The sequence below is a fragment of the Dipodomys ordii genome, unplaced genomic scaffold (genome assembly GCF_000151885.1).
Source record: "Dipodomys ordii isolate 6190 unplaced genomic scaffold, Dord_2.0 Scaffold212, whole genome shotgun sequence".
Lineage (NCBI taxonomy): Eukaryota > Metazoa > Chordata > Mammalia > Rodentia > Heteromyidae > Dipodomys > Dipodomys ordii.
The window spans coordinates 1,529,205-1,552,783 of record NW_012267428.1 but is presented as its reverse complement, the minus strand read 5'-3'; the positions used below and the strand labels follow the sequence as shown (position 1 = coordinate 1,552,783).

The 23,579-nt window shown below is 41.9% G+C and overlaps 1 protein-coding gene across 1 annotated transcript in view; it reads left to right on the top strand.

Annotated features, from left to right (window-relative positions):
• Positions 1-23,579, top strand: part of Polr1a (polymerase (RNA) I polypeptide A, 194kDa) — a 66,696-nt gene that overhangs the window by 7,750 nt on the left and 35,367 nt on the right. The window contains exons 5-14 of the mRNA XM_013035459.1: positions 1,078-1,163; positions 1,287-1,390; positions 3,160-3,252; positions 3,854-3,956; positions 4,189-4,351; positions 6,480-6,650; positions 6,785-6,907; positions 8,993-9,223; positions 15,643-15,897; positions 20,663-20,854. Coding sequence (XP_012890913.1) covers positions 1,078-1,163; positions 1,287-1,390; positions 3,160-3,252; positions 3,854-3,956; positions 4,189-4,351; positions 6,480-6,650; positions 6,785-6,907; positions 8,993-9,223; positions 15,643-15,897; positions 20,663-20,854 — 1,521 coding nt within the window. The remainder of the gene's footprint in view (positions 1-1,077; positions 1,164-1,286; positions 1,391-3,159; positions 3,253-3,853; positions 3,957-4,188; positions 4,352-6,479; positions 6,651-6,784; positions 6,908-8,992; positions 9,224-15,642; positions 15,898-20,662; positions 20,855-23,579) is intronic.

Here is a 23,579-nt window from a genome sequence, read left to right as displayed (position 1 = left end):
GGTTCATTCCTCAGCACCACATAAGCAAAAAGAAAAAAGCCAGAAGTGGCATTGTGGGTCAAGTGGTAAGAGTGCTAGCCTTCCCTCCCCCCCCCCCCAAAAAAAAAAAGATTAGGTCATTTATGCATCACATCCAGCAAGCACCCACTTTGATAGTGGGGTCTGTGTTGTTTTTGTTTTCTCCAACCCTCTCTCTGAATCAGTTGCCTCATCTTCCTCTCCATAACACCTGTGTAACTATTCACTTGTCCAGTGAAGGAATGTGGTAGACAATCAACCATAGCATTAATCTTTTTTAAAAATTGATATTAGGTGATTACCATAGCACTAATCTTAAAATATGATTTATCTCATACCCAGGTGTCATACTACTTGTTTGAGGTGAGGTCCACGTGCGGGGCACCAAATTCCCACCTGATAAACATGTATGAGTCCGTTGCACAAGAACTGTAGATGTGCATTGCTCAAAAACCTGAGGTCCATCTGAAAGAGAGCATCAGGGAGGGTACTCAGTGGTAGCCAGAGAGGTTTGTTTTAAAGACTAATTAGCTGGATGCCAGTGACTCATAATTGTAATCCTAGCTACTCGAGAGACTGAGATTGAAGAATCAAGGTTAGAATCCAGTTTGGGTACAAAAGTCATAGAAACTCTCTCCAGTTAAGCTGTACAAAGCTGGCTAGAGGCCAAACTCAAGTAGAAGAGCACCAGCAGAGCAAGCCAGCTGAACAAATGTGTGGCCTTCAGTTCAAATGCCATTACTGGCACAAAAAAAAAAAGACTCTAATGTGATTAGTACTAATTATATTCCAAGCATCCCACATTGCATCCATGGTCTTTTTATCTAAGTAACAGCTTTTTCAGGTGGGTTGTATTTTTACTTTTGTATTATGAATGAGAATCTGAAGGCTTAAAGAAATTACTCATAATTGAAAGAGTTTAGTTATTTTAGAGTTTTGTGGGAAGTATTTGTATAAGAAAGTGGTCCTTTTGTTAAAAAAAGATGGTGGGAATCATAAAACAAATACCTAATGAATTCTTTTTAAAATGGCACTTCAAGGTTCTCTGACTTTTAACAGGTAAAAAATGTGTGTGAGAGCAGGAGCAAACTCATTGCTTACTTCTGGAAGACACATATGACTGCTAAGCGATGTCCCCACTGCAAGTAAGTATTGAGGTACCTACCTTTCCCTTCTCCTGGGTGACAATGCTCTCTCTAATCACTCAGAACCATTACTGAATGTCTCATTGGGGTTCCTTTTTCTCAATCACAACCATCCTTATGTAGGACTGGGCGGTCACTTGTCCGAAAGGAGCACAACAGTAAGCTGACAGTCATGTACCCAGCTGTGGTGCACAAGAAATCTGACCAGAAGGACACAGAGGATCCAGGTAAGCAGGCTGAGTGCTGAGGGGTGCTTATTGGCCATATTTCTCATATGTGGCCATCAGATTTGTCTCAAATTTTTGGGAATACCTGGTTTCCTGCACAATATCTTCCTCAGCTACATATTTGGTAGATCAGCAGAAGAATGGCATCCAGACTTCTGAGATCTGATCTGGAGGGTTCCCTGGGGAGTGTTCAACCCAGGCCTGTTACACAGGAGAAGCAATGTATGGATGGCACTATGAGATAGTGCCCCACAATGTCATACATGGTTTTTGCTTTTTTCTTTTCCTTGTTTCTTGAGATAGAATCTTGCTATGTAACTTGGGCTAGTCTCAAACTCATAGTCCTCCAGTTTTAGCCTCATGAGTGCTGGGATTATAGGCTTCTACTTCCCTGTTTATTCAAATGATTATTTCTTTAAAAGATTTATATTTTTAATGGTACTGGGGTTTAACTCAGGGCCTCATTCTTACTAGGCGGTACTCTATGGCTGAGCCATACCTCCAGTCTTTTATCAAAAAAGTTGTAAATAAAAACATTAAAACTTTTGCCTGGCAAAGATTTTGAAACATGTCAAATATAGATGAATAATTTGAAGAACTGAAAGAATTCAAGAAAGTATTAGTGCCTATAATGCACGTTGATCCTGGATCCCTGCAGATGGAGGCAATCTTCTCATCTCTGTTCTTTCCTTGGTACTTGGGAGAAAATTGAGACTGAGTATTCATACTTTTTTAAAAAAGAGACAGTTGGCTTTACTATATATCAAGAGTGGCTTAGAGAAGCTACATTTTGGAGCTTGTTTCCAGGGCCATATAGTGGCAATAATAGAACTGCCTGCCTGGTCCAGACTTGAAGAAAGAAAACACATTTTCTACCACAGTAGATAATGTTACTAGATTTTATTTCCCCCAGGGCTTCACAATATGGACTGGGCAGAGAAATAAATTCCCTCCTCTGGAGATGTATCCTTCACACTGAAGACTCTGATGAGACTTAGCATAAACAACAAACCTAGTTTGTGTGTGTGTGTCTGTGTGTCTGTGTGTGTCTGTGTGTGTGTCTGTGTGTGTCTGTGTGTGTGTCTGTGTGTGTCTGTGTGTCTGTCTGTATGTCTGTGTGTGTCTGTGTGTGTGTGTAATTCCCTCCTCTGGAGATGTATCCTTCACACTGAAGACTGATGAGACTTAGCATAAACAACAAACCTAGTTTTTTTATTTGTGTGTGTGTGTGTGTGTGTGTAATTCCCTCCTCTGGAGATGTATCCTTCACACTGAAGACTCTGATAAGACTTAGCATAAACAACCTAGTTTTTTTATTTTTATTTGTGTGTGTGTGTGTGTGTGTGTGTGTGTGTGTGTGTGTGTGTGTGCTAGAGCTTGAACTCTGGGCCTGGGCACTGTCCCTTAGCTCTTTAGCTCAAGGCTACCGCTCTACCACTTGAGCCACATCACCGTTTCCACTTTTCTAGTGGTTTATTGGAGATCAGAGTCTCATGGCCTTTCCTGCCCAGGCTGGCTTTGAATTGCGATCCTCAGATCTCAGCTTCCTGAGTAACTAGGATTACAGGCATGAGCCACTAGTGCCTGGCTTTGCTCTATTTTTTAAGTTTTACATAATAACTACATGAAAGCCAGGGCTATCTTAGATATTGATTCTTGTGGTCAAGTTGCAAGATTTGTTTTTAAATTGAGGACATAGAATTGATAAATCCCATTACAGGAGTATTACTGATTTATTGTGTTCCAATCTATCCCTCTCTCTCTCTTAGCTTCAGGAATTGAGGAAGCTCAGATGGGAAAGCGAGGGTATTTAACACCTAGCAGTGCCGAAGAACATCTTTTTGCCATTTGGAAGAATGAAGGTGGTATACCAACTAAAGAAATAGCCTGTATCTTCTCCAGACTTTAATTTCCTTGACTCATTAACCCTGTACTCTTAGTTCTTAAAGTTGTGGTTATTGTCGCTTTCTCTTGAAATCAGCTTACAAGTCTGAAGCTGGCTGGCTTCAGAGTGTTTGAATTTGAGACATCATAATGTGGGGGAGGTCAGACCCAGCACCAAGGACTTGATATAAATGACTCTAATTATTAAATAACAGCTACAGATGGGCTTAATATAGTAAAATATATCTGGAAGTTCATTGTAACTCATCTGTTTTAAATGCCCATAGATAGAAAGTATTTTAAAGGTTTCTATGAGAATTTCTTCTGTGAATTGAAGAAGTCTTTTTTTAATGTAGTTATATCTTTAGTAACCTTGTTTTACCTTTATTTTTATACCATCCTCTTACCTTCATAACAGCCACAGATGCTATTTTTATTTGTTTTTATAAAGAAAAAAAAGTGATTTTACTCTATATATTATCCTATATTTAGGTTTACTTTCCCTCACTGATTTTATTGTTGTCCTCTCATGCCTTTACATATAGATTAAGTGGTCTCTTTGGTTTATTTCAAATACAGGATTCTTTTTGAATTACCTCTTTTCTGGACTTGCTGTGGGCACAGAAGCGAGATTCAATCCCAGTATATTTTTTCTTGATTTTGTGGTGGTGCCGCCCTCCAGGTAATACCCTTTATTTTACCTGAAAAAGATTAGCCTAGGGATTGAGCAGGGACCTCAAGGGCTAGAAGGGTCAAGGGCACTCAGAAATCAAGCAAGCTGTCATCTGCTCTAGGCAGCAGGTAGTGCTGAGCACAGTAGGAAGGATGTGAGCAGATTCATGTCACCTCTGTATGTTATTCTGTTGGTACCACCTGTCAAGCATTTGTCATCATTTCTGTATGTTATTCTACAGGTATCGTCCTGTCAATCGCCTGGGGGACCAAATGTTTACCAATGGCCAGACTGTGAACCTACAAGCTGTCATAAAAGATGTAGTTCTAATCCGGAAACTTCTGGCATTGATGGCCCAAGAACAGAAGCTGCCCTGTGAGGTGGTAGCACTCACCACAGACAAGGTCAGGGCTTCCTCATTGTTTCTCACAGGCTTTGTTCTAACCCCAGGCAGTGTGAGCACTGCTGGACAGTGCTGGCAGGATGCTGTATGTAGCTGGCGCTCCCTTAGTTGGAGCTGTGGGTTTGTGGATTTATTAAGAGAACAAGCATGTGCCTGAGCCTGATAGGTCTGGGTTATAATCTAGGATTTTCCCTATGACTGTGCCAAGTGACTATGCTGGGGGCTGAGTCACTTCAACTTTTTAGACTTAACTTCTCTACAATGTATGTATAGTCTGTGGTAAGATTTCATACTTATTCTGTCCTCCCCAAGTTGAAAACCCAAAGCTCATGTCACTTGGTTCTATTTTGGGCTCATTAAGGTCTCCAGCATTGGTGTCAATAAGACACCAGTGGAGTTACTCAGAAGAAGACTGTGCCAGGTGACATTTTCTAGCCCTTTGAATGTGTTAGAACCTAAAGACAAGGTCTTTAGGGTAGAATGAATCATATACTCTTAAGTTTGCTGAAATCACTGAAGTCCTTATTCTCTCAAACATGGTCTAGATAGAAACAAAAATACCTTTTTCCAGTCTTCTGTATACAAATCTCCCTCTCAGACTGCCAGCCAGCTGCTGAGATAGTCCTGCTGCCAGCCAAGCCCTTCACAAGATGGTACTAGTCACCTAGGTACTTAGTCCTTCTTGGAGCTTTTTCTGGTTGTCTCTAAATTATCTAATCAGTTAGTGTTGTTGTGAAGGTTCTGGTCCAGTTTGGGAGGTGAGACTATAGTGTAACTAGATCCAATGACCAGCACTGAAAATTGTATTTAGGTATCCCTTTGAAAACAGAGTAAGGCTTTGGAGTGATCTGTATCTTAGTTTATTCAGAACCAGCTATGTATGGCTAGGTCATACAGAGCCAGTAGAGGGTGCTCTAAGGCAGCCTAAGTGCATCTAACATAGTCCTCTCCCTTGAATTGGTAGAGGAAGAAAGAGAGCTAGGAGCAGAGATATTTAAAAACAATTGGCTAAATACTCAGAGGCTTAGGGAATTTGACCTAGCCTACTTGGCAACCCATATTCTTTTGTTGTTGGTGGTGGTGGTGGTCGTGGGGCTTGAACTCTGGGCCTGGGCACTGTCCCTCAGCTTTTTAGTTCAAGTCTAGCCCTCTACCACTTGTACCACAGTGCCACTTCTAGTTTTCTGGTGGTTTATTGGAGATAAGAGTCTCATTGACATTCCTACCTGGGCTGGCTTTGAACCATGATGGTCAGATCTCAGCTTCCTAAGTAGCTAGGGTTACATGTGGTGCCTGGCCCCATATTTTAATATATACATTGTTGTGTGGCAAACAGTTTTCCTAGTACAAAATTATTCCACCTACTTTTTTTTGGTGATGTTGTTTTGCTCAAGGGTATTGCTCTGCCACTTTTAGCCACAGCAGCACTCTGGTTTTTGAGTGGTTAATTGGAGATGAAAGTCTCATAGTGACTCTCCTACCCAGGCTGGCTTCAAAATGCAATCCTCAGATCTCAGCCTCCTGAGTAGCTAGGATTACAAGCATGAGCCACTGCGCCCAGATGAGAGAAGTTTTTTTCAGCATAAAGAAAGCTGAAATTCTATATGAGACTTCATTTTTCTGTCAGGATAACAGAACTTTGTAAGTACCAATGTGAGAAGGACTTCCAAAGGTCTCCTGTCTTAGAGGGATGAGATATTCAGGTGTATTGGCAACTGTCTTAAGAGCCTAAATCGGGGCTCAGAATGTAGCTTAGTGGTGGAGTGCTTGCCTAGCACCACATAAACAAAAAAGCCAGAAGTGGCACTATGGCTTAAGTAGTAGAGTGCTAGCCTTGAGCAAAATGAAGCTTAGGGCCTGAGTTCAAGCCCCAGGACTGGGGGAAAAAAAGCCTACTTAGGGATTTTGAGTTAATTTGATTACCAGAAAGAAACCAGTTGGTCTGTATGTAATGAGGCTCTTAGCACTTTGGCCATCTGTCCCTACACTTCAAAGGCAAACACCAGAACTCACTGCATGTCATTACTAGGATAAAAAGAATAAAATCAAGCCAGACCTTTTAGAGATTGGTTTGTTTGCTTGGTTGGTTTTTGCTTTTATCATCTCTTCCCTTGGTTTTATCTTTCCAGGAAAATGACTCTTCAATTGCTATGGACCGATCCTTTTTAAGTATGCTTCCAGGCCAGTCTCTCACAGACAAACTTTATAACATTTGGATTCGACTTCAGAGCCATGTCAATATCGTGTTTGATAGCGAGATGGATAAATTAATGATGGAAAAGTACCCTGGCATTAGACAGGTGAGCCATAAGTTGTATTTCAGTTGCTAACTCATGTTGATGTGTATGCGTGAGAAGTATACTTGTATTGAAGCAAAAAATTCTATTCTTAAATTGTTGAATGGTTTGTATGGACTTTGTTTTGCTCTCTACAGATCCTGGAGAAGAAGGAAGGACTTTTCCGAAAGCATATGATGGGAAAGCGAGTAGATTATGCAGCACGCTCAGTCATCTGCCCAGATATGTACATCAACACCAATGAAATTGGCATTCCCATGGTGTGTATTTTGGGAGGGCCTCATTTCACCACTTGTGGGCAGTAAATTGACATGCCATAGAAGCCTGGAGATAGGGTGCACTACACAGATGATAGTGGTTCTAATGGAAGAAGAGCCTGTGGGGAAGGGATTTGAGGCTGCATGGTAGTGTATTTCTTTCCCCTTGGCAAGATTCCAGATGCCAATCTACAAGGGAGACCCATGTCTGGGGCACCAGGAGGGAGCTCCCAGCAGGATACAGTATCTTTATCCCTGCCATATGTCACTCTCTGTCCATTTCACCAAAGTCTTTAAATCTTCCTCATCCAATTGAGTACATGACAGGAAAAGGCAAATTTCAGTCCCATTGGAGATGTGTACTTCTTTGGTAACCAGAGAAAGGGAACAAGTCCCCTAGAGTGGAGGCATGTACATGTTGTTCATCCCTTCCAGTTCCTCTTGGAGTAAACCCCTTAGTGTTTCCTTAGTAATCCAGCTTCCTTTCCTCACTTCCTCCCCAGTTCAAGTCAGGGTGCTCATTAGCAGCCATTGTTCAATCAACTTCCTCCTTAATGAGCCTTGAGATCAATAATGTGAAGATGGTTTAATTCCCTCTGGAGAGTCTCATTTCCTCACACATCACCCTCTCTCTCGGGGGTGCTGGTAATGAGCAAAGCTGAAGTGTTTTGATTCTCTTGGGCACAGTTGAGCTTCCTGGATAAGGGCATGCTGTGTTAGGAGATGAGGCAGAGAAGGCTCCACCCTTGTCCAGTGCCTCCCATCTTTGCATCTCTTAAGTCCAAGCTGCAAGGAAACACATTGTAAAACGCCGTGGTGACTCTTCTGAGTCTGAAGCCCTAGGAGGAGAGACCCAGGGCATTTTTGTTGCTGTCTGGACAGAGGACAGAGCCACTCAGACTGGCTTTTAACCTTATAGTGCCTAGAATGTCCTAGGCTTTGGGAGAGACTTGTAATGAAACCTCACTTTCTACTTTTAAAGGGTTGTAAGCATCCCTTTTCTGGGATCTGTGTTTGTCCCTTGTGGTAAACCTCTGAAGTTACCTCCCTGCCTGCCTCTACCCTGCTTGAGGATTCTGAAGGCCTAGGGGGTAGCACAGGGTGCCTGGGAGAGCAAAGTGAGTGAAACTGCACACAACTTTCCTACATAGCACTGCTGAGGGGAGCAAAGAAGTCAGATAAGCTTAAAAATGAGCTGGACACCTGGCACCTTGTAGGAAGCCAGTCCAACCAGAGCATTGTCTCCTAACAAACAAATGCATCAAGACTCTACTAGACAGTGTCCCTAAGGGCATCAGTCAAAAAAACAACAGCTCAAGGAGTGGGATCACAAGGTCAAGGGTGGCCAGGAGAGGCTGCTCATAAAGTGCAACTGCTTAGAGATATGGAAAAAGTTAGACAAGATTCTCTTAAGTAAGACTCTGGTGTAGTTGATGTATTTACCTGCATTTTGAAACATCAAAGGAATTTATGGTATCCAGTAGCTCAGAGACTCACTGAACTAGAAAACTCATTTGTCTGGGAGCAGATGGGATTGTGGGCCTAGTACAAATGGAGCACACTTTGTCTTCTCAGGCATCAGAATTACAAATCCATTTCAGCTGAAGTGCCACCTTGGTTACAATGTGATGAAAGCCTTTCATGTCATGTCTAGGCCTGGGAAAGTGCCACAAGCAGTTTGTGCTGCAGGTGGGGTGGGGTAGGAGTGCAGTGGTATTCAATGGCAGGTATTGGCCAGTTGGCCTCAAGCACCCCATGCTGTATGCCTTAGGGGATTTTAACTTTATTGATAGGAAAGTGATGAAGTTGTAAAATGGGTTGAAAAACAAAACACATAAACTGCAACATTTGAATTACTTTGCTCAGATAGACTTCCAGAAAAGGAGGCATAGTCTATTCCTTTAAGAGAGTCTGGCAAAATGGCTCTGTGGAAAAACAGGCAGATGTTGCTTTACTTGTTGAAGGGCTTTCTTGGATAAGTGAACAGCTTCCCACAATTTGGGAGAAAAGTCAGCCAGCCTGTTGAGTTATTTTTTGAATCCCTTTATCTGCTTACTCTGGATGTTTATGCTTACTCTTCATGTCTAGGTGTTTGCCACAAAATTGACCTACCCTCAGCCAGTTACCCCCTGGAATGTCCAGGAATTGAGGCAAGCAGTCATTAATGGCCCCAATGTGCATCCAGGAGCCTCCATGGTCATCAACGAGGATGGCAGTCGCACAGCTCTAAGCTCTGTGGACATAACCCAGCGGGAAGCTGTGGCTAAACAGCTTCTGACACCAGCCACGGGGGCCCTGAAGCCCCAGGGGACAAAAATTGTGAGTAAGGTGGTTGAGTTTTGTTGGGCTTGCAAGTATCTCTTATATGCTTCTTCTAGTTTCACTTCTCCCAGTGAGACTGGGACTTAGGTATCTATTTTAACGTTTTTCATGCTAAAGTTTGGAAACTATTTTGTAGGAAGAAAGTGCTTGGTACCAATGATAACTAATAACCAGTAGGTTTTAACTATCACTTCAGTTTTGGGCAATTACTAATACCTGCTTGTAATAGCTAGAAGTAGTACTGTGGCACAAATGGTAGAGTGCTAGGCTTGAACACAAAAGTTCATTGGCAGCACCCAGACTCTTTGAGTTCAAGCCCCAGGAGAGAGAGAGAGAGAGAGAGAGAGTGTGTGTGTGTGTATGTGTGTGTGTGTGTGACACACACAAAGTAGAGATGTGGAACTTAGATCAAGGAGCTGTAGAATATAGACAGTGATATAAAGCTACCAAAGAATTAAAGTCTTTGAGTGCAGAGGTCAATGAATCAAGAAAATAGAAGACCTTCGGAGTCTTGGAATGTGAGAGTAGAATGGACAAGAAGGGAGGGACAGTGCTGGTTCAAGTGTCTGTATTTATCTATTAAATGTGGTTGTGGGGTTTTTTAGGTTAGGTAAAGGTCATCTATGAACAAAGTGGAGGGAGTCAGGTTTCAGAGCTCTGTGATAAAGAAGCAAAAGCAGAAAATAGCTAAAGGGCATTTGAAATGCAAAGCAAAAAGTTCCAGAACTGTCTGAAATTGTGGTAGGAGTAAGAAGTAAAAGAACAAGAAAACTTCCTTCATATGCCTTGTTACTTCTGTAAGTTCATAGGTTGGGGTCTGAAAGGTACAGTGGGCAAGAGCTCAGGATGGGCAAGTTTGGTTTTTGTTTTGTTTTTTGGGTCCGGTAGTGGGGCCTGAACTCTGGGCCTGGGCGCTGTCCCTCAGCTCTTCAGCTCAAGGCTAGCGCTCTACCACTTGAGCCACAGCGCCACTTCTGGCTTTTTTCTTTTTGTTTATGTGGTGCTGAGGAATCGAACCCAGGGTCTCACGCATGCAAGGCAAGCGTTCTACCACTGAGCCACCTTCCCAGCCCCAGGGAAGTTTGGTTTTTGTGCAGTATACTAGTCACTTAAAGTCAGTTCACAGAAAATGAATGGAAGATTTGCTGATGAGCGGTGAGGTGGAACGTGAATGATCCCTTCATTTGTCTTCCAGTTTTGAGTTCCAATCCTTAGCAGGCTGGAGACTCCTCACATTGTCCTGCTTTCACCACTGGCCTACCTTTGAATCCAACCTTCTTTCAAGTCTTTGTTCAGCAGCCACTAAACAGATGCTGGCTTGATCTCCCTTCACACTTGGCAAATGTCTACCTGGAACATTGTTTTTCCTCCTGCCATTCCTCTTCCTTCAGATCTCAGGAGAGCTCTCTTTCCCTGGGGTCAGACAGTAAATATTGCAGGCTTTGTGAACGATACAGACTCTACTATGTAATATGAAACATGTTTAGATGAGGGGATGTGGCTGTGTGCCAGTAAAACTTCATTAACAAAATTAGGTGACCTACCTATTTGCAAACCCTACAATCTGGGTTGGCTACCATTTGTATGTGGCCCTCTTATATCCTGTTCATCCGTATCTCTCCCCCTACTTGTATCTCTTGTTGCATTGGGTTGTCACTTACTCAAAGGTAATCTGTACACTTGAGTTGAGTTCCTGAATCTCATGAATTCAAGGCAAATCATGCTTAGTTCACCACTCCCCAGTTCGCTGCATGCAGAGGTATTTGGGAAACGCTTGTGGAGTATGGATCCTAGTTGAGCTAGAGGGAGTGCCAAAAAGTGAAGAATATGTTGGAACTGATGATGTGCAGGGGGTAGGGAAGACAGGAACACAAAGCTAGGAAAGGACTTTATGAAAGAAAAGTACATTACATCAGAACCTACAGTCTCAGGATGGCTAACTTCATTTTCTAAAATCTCAGTAATGTTACATGTGGTACTTCCACACATAATAAAATGCATAGTGATTCTAACTTGGTACTTTTGAAGACTTTGGTGGATGTGTTACATAGAGAGCAGGATAGGATTGAAGGGCTGGAGGAAATGACGGGGAAGGAGAGAGAATGGTTTGGTAAGGGTAAACCACAGCTTAAGTAAGAGGGAGAAAGGTTCTATTTCCTCAATGAGGCAGGAAATCTCTGGTGCTTCCCCTGGCCTCATAAGGAAGTGAATATGTAAGCAGGGCAGCCTCAGGTCTTTTCACTGCCCAGTGACTGCCTTCTCTACCCAGAAGCAGCCTTTGGCTCCAGTCCTGCCTCTAGAAACTGACCTGGGTACTAGGGCACACTAATTTTCACTATAGTGTTTATTTAGAGACAAGAGAAAGGAGAGGCCGTGGGTTTGGGTTGGCACAGGGTGCCTGTTTGGATTGGCTGGTGCCTGTCAGGCTGGCCTGCCGACCTTCCCAGCTGCAGTGAGTTTGCTTACGCTGGAGGATGTCACAGATTTGTTGGGTTTTGGGTCTGGGCCACAGGTCTAGGCAGCTTCTCCCTTGAGAGGCTAAACAAAGAAGACCTTGGCTATGTGACGCAGTCAGTAGCCAGTGCCCTGGGCAGATGCTCATGGGAATCCTCAGAGTTCAGGTCTCCATAGAAACATGGGACTTGGGGTCAGGGAAACAAGGAGAAGGATTGAATTCCTCAGAGAGTGGAAAGATAGACTGTATGATAGGTGCATGTAGGTCTGCCTTTTAGTATTTGAGGGGTTTGCTGCCTGATTTCCTGAGCTAGAGGAGACTTTCATCCAAGCTGACTATAATGAAGAGAAGGTGAAAGAAATCAGTCCTTACTAACCTGTTGCCGCTTGCTTTAACCATTTTGCCAGTGCAGCCTCATAAATGTAGACAGCAGGCAGCCTGCTTGGAGTAGACTGTTGTTTTTCCCAACCTATTATTTGCTGTGACTTAGAGGAATTTGAGGTAGGGGAATGTATTATTAATTCTCCACATTCCTCAGGGCTGCTGAGTGGAAGGGCTTCAAAACATTTGAGGGTAGAGTTAGGTTCATCACTTAGGAAGCTTGGTAAATAATGTAAGAGAGGAGGGTTTGGTTTTTTATTTTTTTGCCAATTGTGGGGCCTGAACTCTAGGCCTGGGCGCTGTCCCTCAGCTCTTCAGCTCAAGGCTGGCGCTCTACCACTTGAGCTACAGCGCCACTTCTGGATTTCAAGTGGTTTATTGGAGATAAGAGTTTCTCGGACTTTCTTGCCCGAGCTCACTTGGAACCATCCACAGATCTCAGCCTCCTGAGTAGCTAGGATTACAGGTGGAGCCACCGGCACCCAGCAAGAGGAGGGGTTTAATGAACCTTATAGTAAGATCAGCTCTGTGGGAAAGGTGTTTTTCTTTTTTTTGGGGGGGGGGCCCAGTCGTGGGGCCTGAACTCTGGGCCTGGGCACTGTCCCTCAGCTCTTCAGCTCAAAGCTAGCCCTCTACCACTTGAGCCACAGCACAACTTCCGGCTTTTTTTTTTCTTTTTGCTTATGTGGTGCTGAGGAATCGAACCCAGGGCTTTGAGCATGCAAGGCAAGTGCTCTACCACTGAGCCACTTTCCCAGCCTTTTTCTTTTTCTTTTTAAATAAGTTTTTTTATTGTGAAAATACTGTACAGAGGAGTTATAATCACATGAGCAAGGTAATGAGTACATTTCTTATCAAGCATTGTTGCCTCCTCCTTTGTTTTCCCCCACCATCCCTTCCCTCCCATCTCCACAACTACATTCCCTCCTTCCTCCCCCACCCCCTGCCTAAACTGTAAAGTTTGTTTTTTGGAGAGGTGTTTTTTCTGAAGGACATGATCAACTGCAGATTTGTAAGGGGGGAAAATGAGTAATAGAAAAATGAGTAGTAGTTACCTTTGACCACAATTACTTATAGTTAAACTTCTCTTTGAGTTTACCTACCTATATGTTGTTTTTTTCACCCACAATAGCATACCACTTGAGCAATGTTTTATGCTTTCCTTAAAAATAATTCATCTCTATTAAAAAAATTATACAGAAGTATCTGGGCAAAAGAGATGCATGCCTGCAATGCTATTGATATGGGAGGCATAGATAGGTTTGCAGTCTGAGGCAAGCTTCAGGCTACAATGTGATCCTACCTGAAAAATGAACTGGAAAGGCTAAAGAGCTGAAAGTGTGGCATGAGTGGTAGATTGTTTGCCTGGCAAGTGCAATCCCTAGTACTGTCTCTCTACCCCATATTTGTGTGTGTGTGTATGTGTGTTTTGTTGTGGGGCTTGAACTCTCTACCGTGTGTGTGTGTGTGTGTGTGTGTGTGTGTTTTGTCGTGGGGCTTGAACTCTGGGCCTGGCTCTGGGCCTGGGCACTTTCCCTGAGCTTTTCAGCTCAAGGCAAGCGCTTTACCACTTGAGCCACAGTGCCACTTCCGGTTTTCTGGTGGTTAATTGGAGATAAGAGTCTCATGGATCTTCTTGCCTGGGCTGGCTCTCAGCCTCCTGAGTAGCTAGGATTAAAGGCATGAGCCACAATGCCCAGCTGTTTTGTTGTTGTTGTTTTGTTTTGTTTTGTTTTTTACAAAATAACCAGGTGTAGTGCTTTTATACTCCTGATCTCAGCACTTGGGAGGCAGAGTCAAGACCAGTTTAGGATGGATGGATGGATGGATGGATGGATGGATGGATGGATGGATGGATGGATGGATGGATAGATATACACACACATGTTTATATATATATGTGTGTATATGTATATATATATACTTATATATGTATATGTATCCTTATATATAGTGCTTATGTATGTATATTTATACTTATATACGTGTATATAAATATGTATACATATACTTATGTGTATATATAAGTATATGTGGTTATACACACATATCAAGAACTTGTCTCTAAAAATAGTTTATTTATAGAGTGGGTACATTTGATTGGAATACATTGTAAACATGAGTGGAAATGTAGTCACAAAATCTTTCCCCTCCCCCATATAACTAATGTAAATATATATATATATATATATATGAACACATATATGCACATATATCTCTATATGAACACACACATACATATATTCATTCCTATTACAGAATATGTGCAACTGCTCATGTTGTATGGAGTACTAAGCTGTATAAAGTTAAGTTGTATAAAGGTAACTGTATAAAGCTGGGAAGTTGGCTCAGTGGTAGAGTGCTTACCTCACATGCATGAGGCTCTGGGTTCGATTCCTCAGCACCACATAATCAGAAAAAAAAAAGCCAGGAGTGGTGCTGTGGCTCAAGTGGTCCTAGAGCTGAGGAGCTGAGGGACAGCGCCCAGGTCCAGAGTTAAAGCCCCACGACTGACCAAAAAAAAAGATGGTAAATCTTCTAGCCTTTGCTATTCTTCTTCATGTCCTGAAGACCATAGTAACAGCTTTTTTTTTTTTTTTTGGTCCAGTCGTGGGGCCTGGACTCTGGGCCTGGGTGCTGTCCCTCAGCTCTTCAGCTCAAGACTAGCGCTCTACCACTTGAGCCACAGCGCCACTTCTGGCTTTTTTCTTTTTGCTTATGTGGTGCTGAGGAATCGAACCCAGGGCCTCAAGCATGTAAGGCAAGCGCTCTACCACTGAGCTACCTTCCCAGCCCCCATAGTAACAGCTTAGTATTACTAAGCACCTTTTTTTCATACATGTGTGCAGTCATGTGCAGAGTTGAGCTGGATTTTAAATTTTTGATCCTATTTCTTAAAGTGCAACTGAGATTTTTTGAAGTGCAATCAGAGGTGATTGAAATGAGAATCAAGAACCCTGTTTTTTAAGTTTTTTTGTTTCTTTTTTTCATATCAGTTGTGGGGCTTGAACTCTAGGCCTGGAGGCTGTCCCTCAGCTCTTCAGCTCAAGATTAGCGCTCTACCACTTGAGCCACAGCGCCACTTCCTAGAACCCTGTTTTTTAGTCCTAGCTCTATTCTATGAAGTTAGGTATTACTAGTATATGAAAATCATACTTTGAATAACATACAAGTGACCATGACAGGGATTTGAGAAGTCTGCCAAGTTCTTTCAACCCTAGGGGGTTTCATGGTTACATTTTAGAAATTCAGCCTTCAGAAGTTGTATCTGTTTTCGTGTTAAGATTAATTCTCAGAGAAACCTAATATTTAGTCAGGGAAGTCTGAAGACATTTCACAGAGACCTCTGGTCTGATCTTACTTGTTCCTCTGAGCCCAGAACCAGGATCTAGACTATGCAGATTCTTTCTAAAGAGATCTGGCAAGTACTTTCTCAGATTCTAGGGTTTGCTCCAGACTTCATGGCATTTGATGTCTAGAACATGGGATAGGCCGATCCAGTTTAGGTGAGCCCGTGGAAGGAGCAGTAATAATTCCGAAGTTCCCATTGATCACCTACCTCTTTTCCGCCTGTCCCCAGGTTTGCCGGCACATAAAGAATGGAGACATTCTTCTACTGAACCGACAGCCCACCCTGCACAGACCATCCATCCAGGCCCACCATGCTCGTATCCTACCTGAAGAGAAAGTCCTTCGGCTCCACTATGCCAACTGCAAGGCCTATAATGCTGACTTTGATGGAGATGAGATGAACGCCCACTTCCCTCAGAGTGAGCTGGGTCGGGCAGAGGCCTATGTCCTGGCCTGTACTGATCAACAGTACCTTGTTCCCAAGGTAGGTCTGACCCAGCGGCCCTTCCACAGCTGTCACCAGCTTGACTTGGCACACTGAAGCTGGGCTGCAACCAGCTGTTGGGGTCAATGTGTAGCTATAGGGCAGAGGTACTTGGAACAGCAAGGGTCCTAATTTATTCCAGATTTTTTTTTTTTTTGGTCCTCTAATTGCCTAAGGACAGGGAAAGGTTTTTATCTGCTGTGTCTTAAAAATGTAACTCAGAAGAAAAATTGGGCAGTCATCCCAGAAAGCCAAGATTAGTAGCTACATAATAGATCATGTATATGAGAGTTATGTTTCAATTCCACCACTTACTGGTCACTCGCAAACATTAGCATCTAAAATGTAATGGCCTACCGACGACTTTGATCCTATGATTTCTGACAAGCCTGAGTTTTAAGAAGCCACTGAAGCCAGGTGCCAGTGACTCACACCTGTAATTCTAGATACTCAGGAGGCTGAGATCTGAGAATTATGGTTTGAAGCCAGCCCCGGCAGAAAAGTTTGTGAGACTCCTATCTTCAATAAACTATCCAGAAACAACCAGAAGTGGTGCTGTGGCTCAAGTGGTAGAGTGCTAGCCTTGAACACAGAGATATTCAGGGACAGTGCGCAGGCCGAGTCTTAAGACCCAAGACTGGCAAAAAAAAAAAAGAAGCCACGTAATCTCAAGGGCCCAGATCTTCATTTGAAGTCCACCCTGAAGTCCATGAAGACATCCATTTAAATTCCTTTTTCTCCTTCTAAATTTGGTCCTCATAAGCAGCCTCATGTAGTAGTCATCCAAATGGACAAATTTGATTGCACCTCACCTGGCTTGTTCCCAAAGTGGCAAGGTCCCCCAAGTCAATATATACTTGTGGGAGAGACTTCAGGAAAAAGGGTAGAGTATGTTCTAGTTCCCACTTACCCTTTACCACCTGCCTAATGATCTGTGGCCTTTCCAAGTGTAAGCCATTTACTTCCCAGTGGTTCACGGTTATACGTTATTCATTGGGATTGTGGTGGAATTTGAAAGAACTAGGAATAATGATGTAAAACCACAGGTACCATTTACCAAGCACATTTTCAGTGCCAGACATTGCATTGCATTTTGGAGGCTTCTTATTTCACCTTGCCCAAAGTCCTTAGAGTAGATGCTATTTATGTTCATAGTTTACATTTAAGAATTGATACAGTTTACAACAGCAGGCTAAGAAGTAGAGGGCAGACAAGAAGCTTCCAGGGTCATCTTGAATTTGTTTTTGCTGCAGAGTTGGAAAGCTTTGTACTCAGGGATCACCAGGGCTGCTCAGAGATGTCCAAAAAGATTAGCGCTCTGCTCCTTGGAACTTCCCTTTTTCTATCAGCCATCTGCCACTTAGGAAATCAGGTAGACAGGAGCCTAGCAACCCAGCCTGTTTTTCCCATCTGATATATTACAGTGCCTTGGCTCAAGAGTCAGTTGAAGTTTAATTTCCCTTCTCTGCCCACTTTAGTGGACTCTTAATTAGCAGAAGGACCAAAAGCTGGAAGAAAGGGTTAATCAGATCACTTGGCAATTTAATGTAATTTATCTAATATAAAAGCTTGGGTTTTTGTCTTTTTAGGTCAATAATAGCAGTTGTAGCTGTTAGAGTGGTGCTGTTCACTTACTGAACAGATCCTAGGCCTAAAGGACCACTCTAATTTGTAAACATTTCTCTTATATAGTTTACACAACAGCATTTTGAGGTAGGTGTCACTTTCTAATGAAGAAGCACCAAAAGAATAGTTTATGATGATGCCAGGACTCAAATCCAGCACCTTTGACCTCTGTGCTCAGCTATGTGTTCTTAGTCCCATTTGACAAGGGGCTGAGGCTTGGTGGAGGTGTTTCGGCAGGTCATAGTTCTTCAGATCATTCCAGCTCTTTGGTTTAGATCTGATTTCAGGGAGCAAGAAGTGACTATTGACAAAGACCTGTGGTCATTAGCCTACAAGGGAATTGAGGTACTGTGAAGACTGCAGACCAATGAATTTGAATGTTCTATACTTAACTTCAGTTGAATAAGAAATAAAGCATTAGGAAGCTTCATGTTTATGCTGACCTGTTTATAAATATGTAAGCCTTGTCATATGCTCATGTGCATGTGAATTTTAGCTTGGGCTTCACCTAAGGGAGAGAAACAGAACCCAGATAAATGCTTACATTAGTAAATTTCTTTTTCTACACTCCCTGCACCCTCCCTCCATTGCTAGGATTTAACCAAGACCTTGTTCGTGCTAGAACACTGAACTCCATCTCCAGCCCTTAAATTAGGTTCTCAAAAAGAAAAACAAAACAAAACTTGAGAATGGCCTGAAAGTTCTCTTCACTTTGTTTCTTTTGTCAAAAGTAAACCACCAAGCCAGACAGCAGTGGCTCACAGCTGTAATCCTAGCTACTCAAGAGGCTGAGATCTGAGGATCACAGTTCAAAGCTAGCCCAGGCAGGAAAGTCCAAGAGACTCTTATCTATAATAAACTACCAGAAAAGCCAGAAGTGGAATTGTGGCTCTAGGGGTACAACGGTAGTCTTGAGCAAATGAAGCTCAGGGACAGGCCTTGAATTCAAGCCCCAGAACCAGCAAAAAAAAATAAACCTCTCCACCAGGTGCCGGTGACTTAACGCCTGTAATCCTAGCTACTCAGAGGCTGAGATCAACAGTTCTAACCAGCCTGGACAGGAAAGATCATGAGAATCTTACCTCCAATTAACCATCTAAAAACTGGAAGTACAGTTGTGGCTCAGGGACAGCACCCAGTCCCTGAGTTTAAGCTCCATGACCAACCAAAGAAAAAACAACAACAACAAAAAACCCTAAAATTATAAACCTCTGATTCTGATGAGTTCTTTTTAGCCCATAGTATAAATTCCAAGAAGGGGATTTTTTATTTTTACTAATATTTATGAAAATGCAACATACCTGGTGTCAGAGTCCTAAGTGGACAAGTGTTGATTTAAAGAAAACCTGTGTGTTTTTGGTCCTTTTTTTTTTGCTATGTTAAAGATCAAACTTGGGCTTTGCTTAGGCTGGATATTTGGTCATTTTTATTGACTTGCTTTGTTTCCATTTTTCTTTATTATTCCATTTCTGAGTTCTCTTCTTTAGCCATAATATGAGATTAAAGAATATTTTGTTGTTGGCCATATGTGTTAGGTAAAATCAGGTTGTAGTATGACTTCCAGATGTGAGATGAATGGAATTTTAGCGGTTTCTTTTCCAAGAAAACTTTATCTGACTTCTACTTAGCTAGATAATTCAAGACCAAATGCCCTATTTACTAAGCATTTTGATTTTTTAAAAAATTAAATGTCATTTTGCTTAATCAGCATTTCTCCTTAGAATATGTAGTGATTGCATTGGAAACAATTGAGCCCTTTAAGTAATAGACTATTTCATATAACTTAGATTCTTTAAAAAAGAAAACAAAATGAAAAATCTGTATCTGACCCCCAAAACTAGGATGTGTTTATACTGTTTTGGATTTTTCCCCCAAGCAAGCATCTTCAGAATAAGATTTAGAGCATAGTTTTGTGTTTTGTTTTTAACATGAATTACAAAGTATTCAGAAGGGTTATGTGTTCGGTGTGATCTTGACTTAAACCTATGGAACCTTTTTAGACCTTCTGTAATAATAATCTTTTGAGTTTACATCCAGCCTATTATGCCAGAGTATTTGGACCATCTGACAAAAATCCTTTTTAGCCTTTGAATTAGAACATGTGGTTAAATTCCTGGCTATTCTCCATAGCTGCCTTTGTGAGTTTCTCTAGCCTTAATTATGAAATATGACCATAATATTGGCTAGTAGTTAACAAATGACTAAATGATAACAATCTTTAGATGTAAGTCAGGGTTTTTCTCCAATTCCTATAAACATTGAAAAGTCTACGAAATCTAGTTCTTATGAGACATCAGTGGGCACAGCTATTTTTACTTATGTTGCCTTATGTTGCCATGAACACAGACTTGAGAGAGAAGGTTGAAGAGCCTGGAGATCACAAATGTTGTGAGAGTGTCAAATTAAATTGATGTACTAACCAAATCTGGATTTTAATAAAAGCCTTTGTGTGGCATTTGGTAGAAAACAGTCTTTATTACAAGCCCACATGCACATCAAGGCCTTGCCGTGGTCCTGTCCAGGAACCTGTGCCTGAATTCCATTTTCCCTGTTTCTGGCTGACTCCAAATCACCTCTCAGCCCATAGTTGTACTACTGCCCCTCAGAGAAAGACCATTCCTGACTACTCCTCTCCCAATCTTTTCTTCATTTAAAATGCTTTGTGATTGTGTTTTTATCCAGTCCTTTGTTTACTGTCTGGCTCTTCCTCAAGAGTAGACCAAAGGTCTGCCCAGTGCCTAAGCTTACAGTAGGCTCTCAATAAATATTTATTAAATGGGTGACTAGTTTACAGGAGAATCAGGCCAGAAATGTGTGAAAAATACTAAAGCATAAAACCAAAATACAAAAAAACCAAGAATATAGCTAACAACAGCCAGACCAAATTTATGCATAAATGCCAAAAAAGTCTTCTGGAATAACTAGAACCAGATGGGATATAACAAAGTTTAGAAGAATTAGATTTGTTTGAAGCAGTTTTAACATAGAGCAGTGAGCAAATAGCAAAAGTAGAATATCATAGAGCAGTGAACAAATAGCAGAAGTAGGAGCCAGAGTTAAGCCCTGGTTATATTTAGACTCCTATGTAAATGATTAGTAATTAAGGATTTGATTTATATTTTATCTATATTTCCTGTAGGATGGCCAGCCACTGGCAGGACTGATCCAAGATCACATGGTTTCAGGTGCAAACATGACTATTCGGGGTTGCTTTTTCACCCGAGAACAGTATATGGAGCTGGTATACCGAGGACTCACAGACAAAGTAGGACGCGTGAAGCTCCTTCCTCCTGCCATTCTGAAGCCCTTTTCACTGTGGACTGGAAAGCAGGTAATTGAGAAAACAATTGGTGTATAAGAAATTCCATTTTTAAGAGAGGCCAGGCTAAGCCAGAGACAGAGAAACAGCTAATTGTAAAATAGTCTGATTTTCCCTTTGTTTGGGGTCTGTAAGTCCAAGAAGGCTAAAGGGAGCGTCTATTAAGAATAAGTTGCATAGTCTTTGTTTTTTGGTCCTAGTGATCGAGCCCAGCATTGCACTTCCTAACCACTGAGATATATCCCATCCCTGTTTTGCTTTTAACTTAAACTTGGTGATCTCATTATGGTAACTGAGTTGTAATGCTGTGGTTATAATAGTAATATTTTTGGGGAATTACCAAGTGCTTTGCTGAGTGGTTTAGATACCTTAGCTGATCCTTATAACCAACCTGCAAATACTATCTCTCTTTAGCAGATGAAAAAATACTAAGACTTAGAAATGTTGAATTACTTATCCAATGCCATAGGAAACAGACTTGGAATTCAAACTTAGGACTTTTCAAACTCCCAAAGTATCACACCGTATTTCCTCTCAAAGTAACCCAATGATAGTATACATACTGATCAAGTTATGAAGTATAGTGAACCTGCCTTATTGGTGCATTTATTGTGTCTGTTTTGACTAAGTGTAGTAAAAAAAAGACAGAAAAAGCGAAAGAAATTAGCATACATTTTGTAGCTCAGTTGAGGTGGAGAAGCTTTCATTCCTGAGTTATTGCCAGTTCTGTTTAAATTTTTGGGTGATCTCCTGAATGTTTCCCTGCTCTTAATTTTGTGAAAATCTGCCTCTCATAAGGTACAAATTAATGTGCTTAGTTTAAGTGATACAGGTTCTGCATGTTGAAAGGCAGTATGTGCTTAGTGGCAGTTGGCAGTGTTAGGAGGACGATAACACTTGGCTCTGTTGGTTCTGGGCCCATGCATGCCAAAGCAAGTGGTGGTGGGGAGCAGATGGTAGTGCAGAGTGGCTCACCTCACTACAGAGAGACAGGAAGAGGCCAGAGACAAGATCTTCCTTTCAGAGGCAGGTACCCATGACCTACTTCCTCCAACCAAGACCCCATTCAGTATTGAATTTATAATAGGTTAATCTATCAAGTAAGTTAGCACCCTTGTGGTCAAGGTACTTCTCAACAGTACCTTTGGCTGAAGACCAGGCCTTGAACACATTTTCCTTTTAAGAGGCAACTTCATATTTGAAATAAAAGAATGATCTAAGCTGGGCACTGGTGGCTTACACCTGTAATATTAGCTACCCAGAAGGCTGAGATCTGAAGATCTCAGCTTGAAGCCAGCCGAGGCAGAAAAGTGTGTGAGACTCTTATCTCCAATAAGCTACTCAGAAAAAGCTGGAAGCAGTGCTGTTGCTCAAGTGGTAGAGCACTGGCCTTGAGCACAAAGAGGCTCAGGGATAGCACCTAGGCCCTGGATTCAAGCCCCAGGACTGGCAAATAAAACAAAACCACATATATATAGTTCACTCTGGAAGTAGATTTTGGTTTGTTGTTGTTTGGAGACAGCATCTAAGTATGTTAGGCTGGTCTCAAGCTTGGAATCCTGCCTCTTCCTCCCAAGTGCTGGGGTTAACAGTACATTCCACTAATGCCCTAGCTAGAATAATTTTTGTATCTGTGTTTAGCTTAATATCTTTGTTGGTGTTTCATTTTCTTATGATATTTTTGGCTGATTTTGGTATCAGAGTATCATAAGTATGGTATGTTGATATCATTATAATGTCTGATACCTTAAAGTAAGTGGGAAACTATCTCTTCTTTGATTTTCTGTGAGTTTTCTAATACCAGGATTTTGTTGTTGTTGTTTGGTTGGGTAAGTGCTACACACACACACACGTGTGTGTGTGTGTGGTGTGTGTGTGTGTGTGTGTGTGTGTCTGGAGTTTGAACTCAGAGCCTTGTGCTCAGCACTCCACCACTAAGACATGGCTTCAGCCCTTCTTTGAACTGGTTATTTTGAGATAAGGTTGTACTTTTTGCCCAGATCAGTGCCTAGACTGTGATCCACCTACTTTATATTTCCTGCCATAGCTGGGATGACAGATTGCACCACCACACCTAGCTCTTCCACTGAGAAAGAGTCTCACGAAATTTTTTTTTTTATTTTGTCAGTCTTGGGGCCTGAACTCTGGGCCTGGGTGCTGTCCCTCAGCTCTCCAGCTCAAGGTTAGCGCTCTACCACTTGAGCCACAGTGCCACTTCTGGCTTTTTCTGCTTATGTGGTACTAATCGAACCCATGGCCTCATGCAAGCAAGGCAAGCACTCTACCACTGAGCCATCTTCCCAGCCCATGAACTTTTTTTTTTTTTTTTTTTTTGCCTGTATTACCTTGGAACTAAAATCCTCCTGGTATGAGAGGCACATTTCAGCATACTCAGCTTCTTCCTTTATCTGGATTCTCATGAACTTCCTTTGCCTGTACTGGTCTTGTACTTTAGACCTCCAAGTCTTAGCCTCCCAGCTAGCTAGGATTATAGGTGAGAACCACCATTGCTCAGGTATTTCTTTAAATGTTTAGTAGAGTTCACCAGTGAAGACATTAGGGACTGGAGTTACTTGAGAGTAGGTTTTGATTTAGTTTTTATTCATAAAGATGTTTACTTGGTTTATGTATAGGTAGGGTTTTTTTTTCAGCTTAGTTGCTATTATTTAGAAACTTTTTGGCTTAGTTGCTATGATTTGAATATGTCCCCTAATGTTTGTGTGTTAGAAAGTCAATA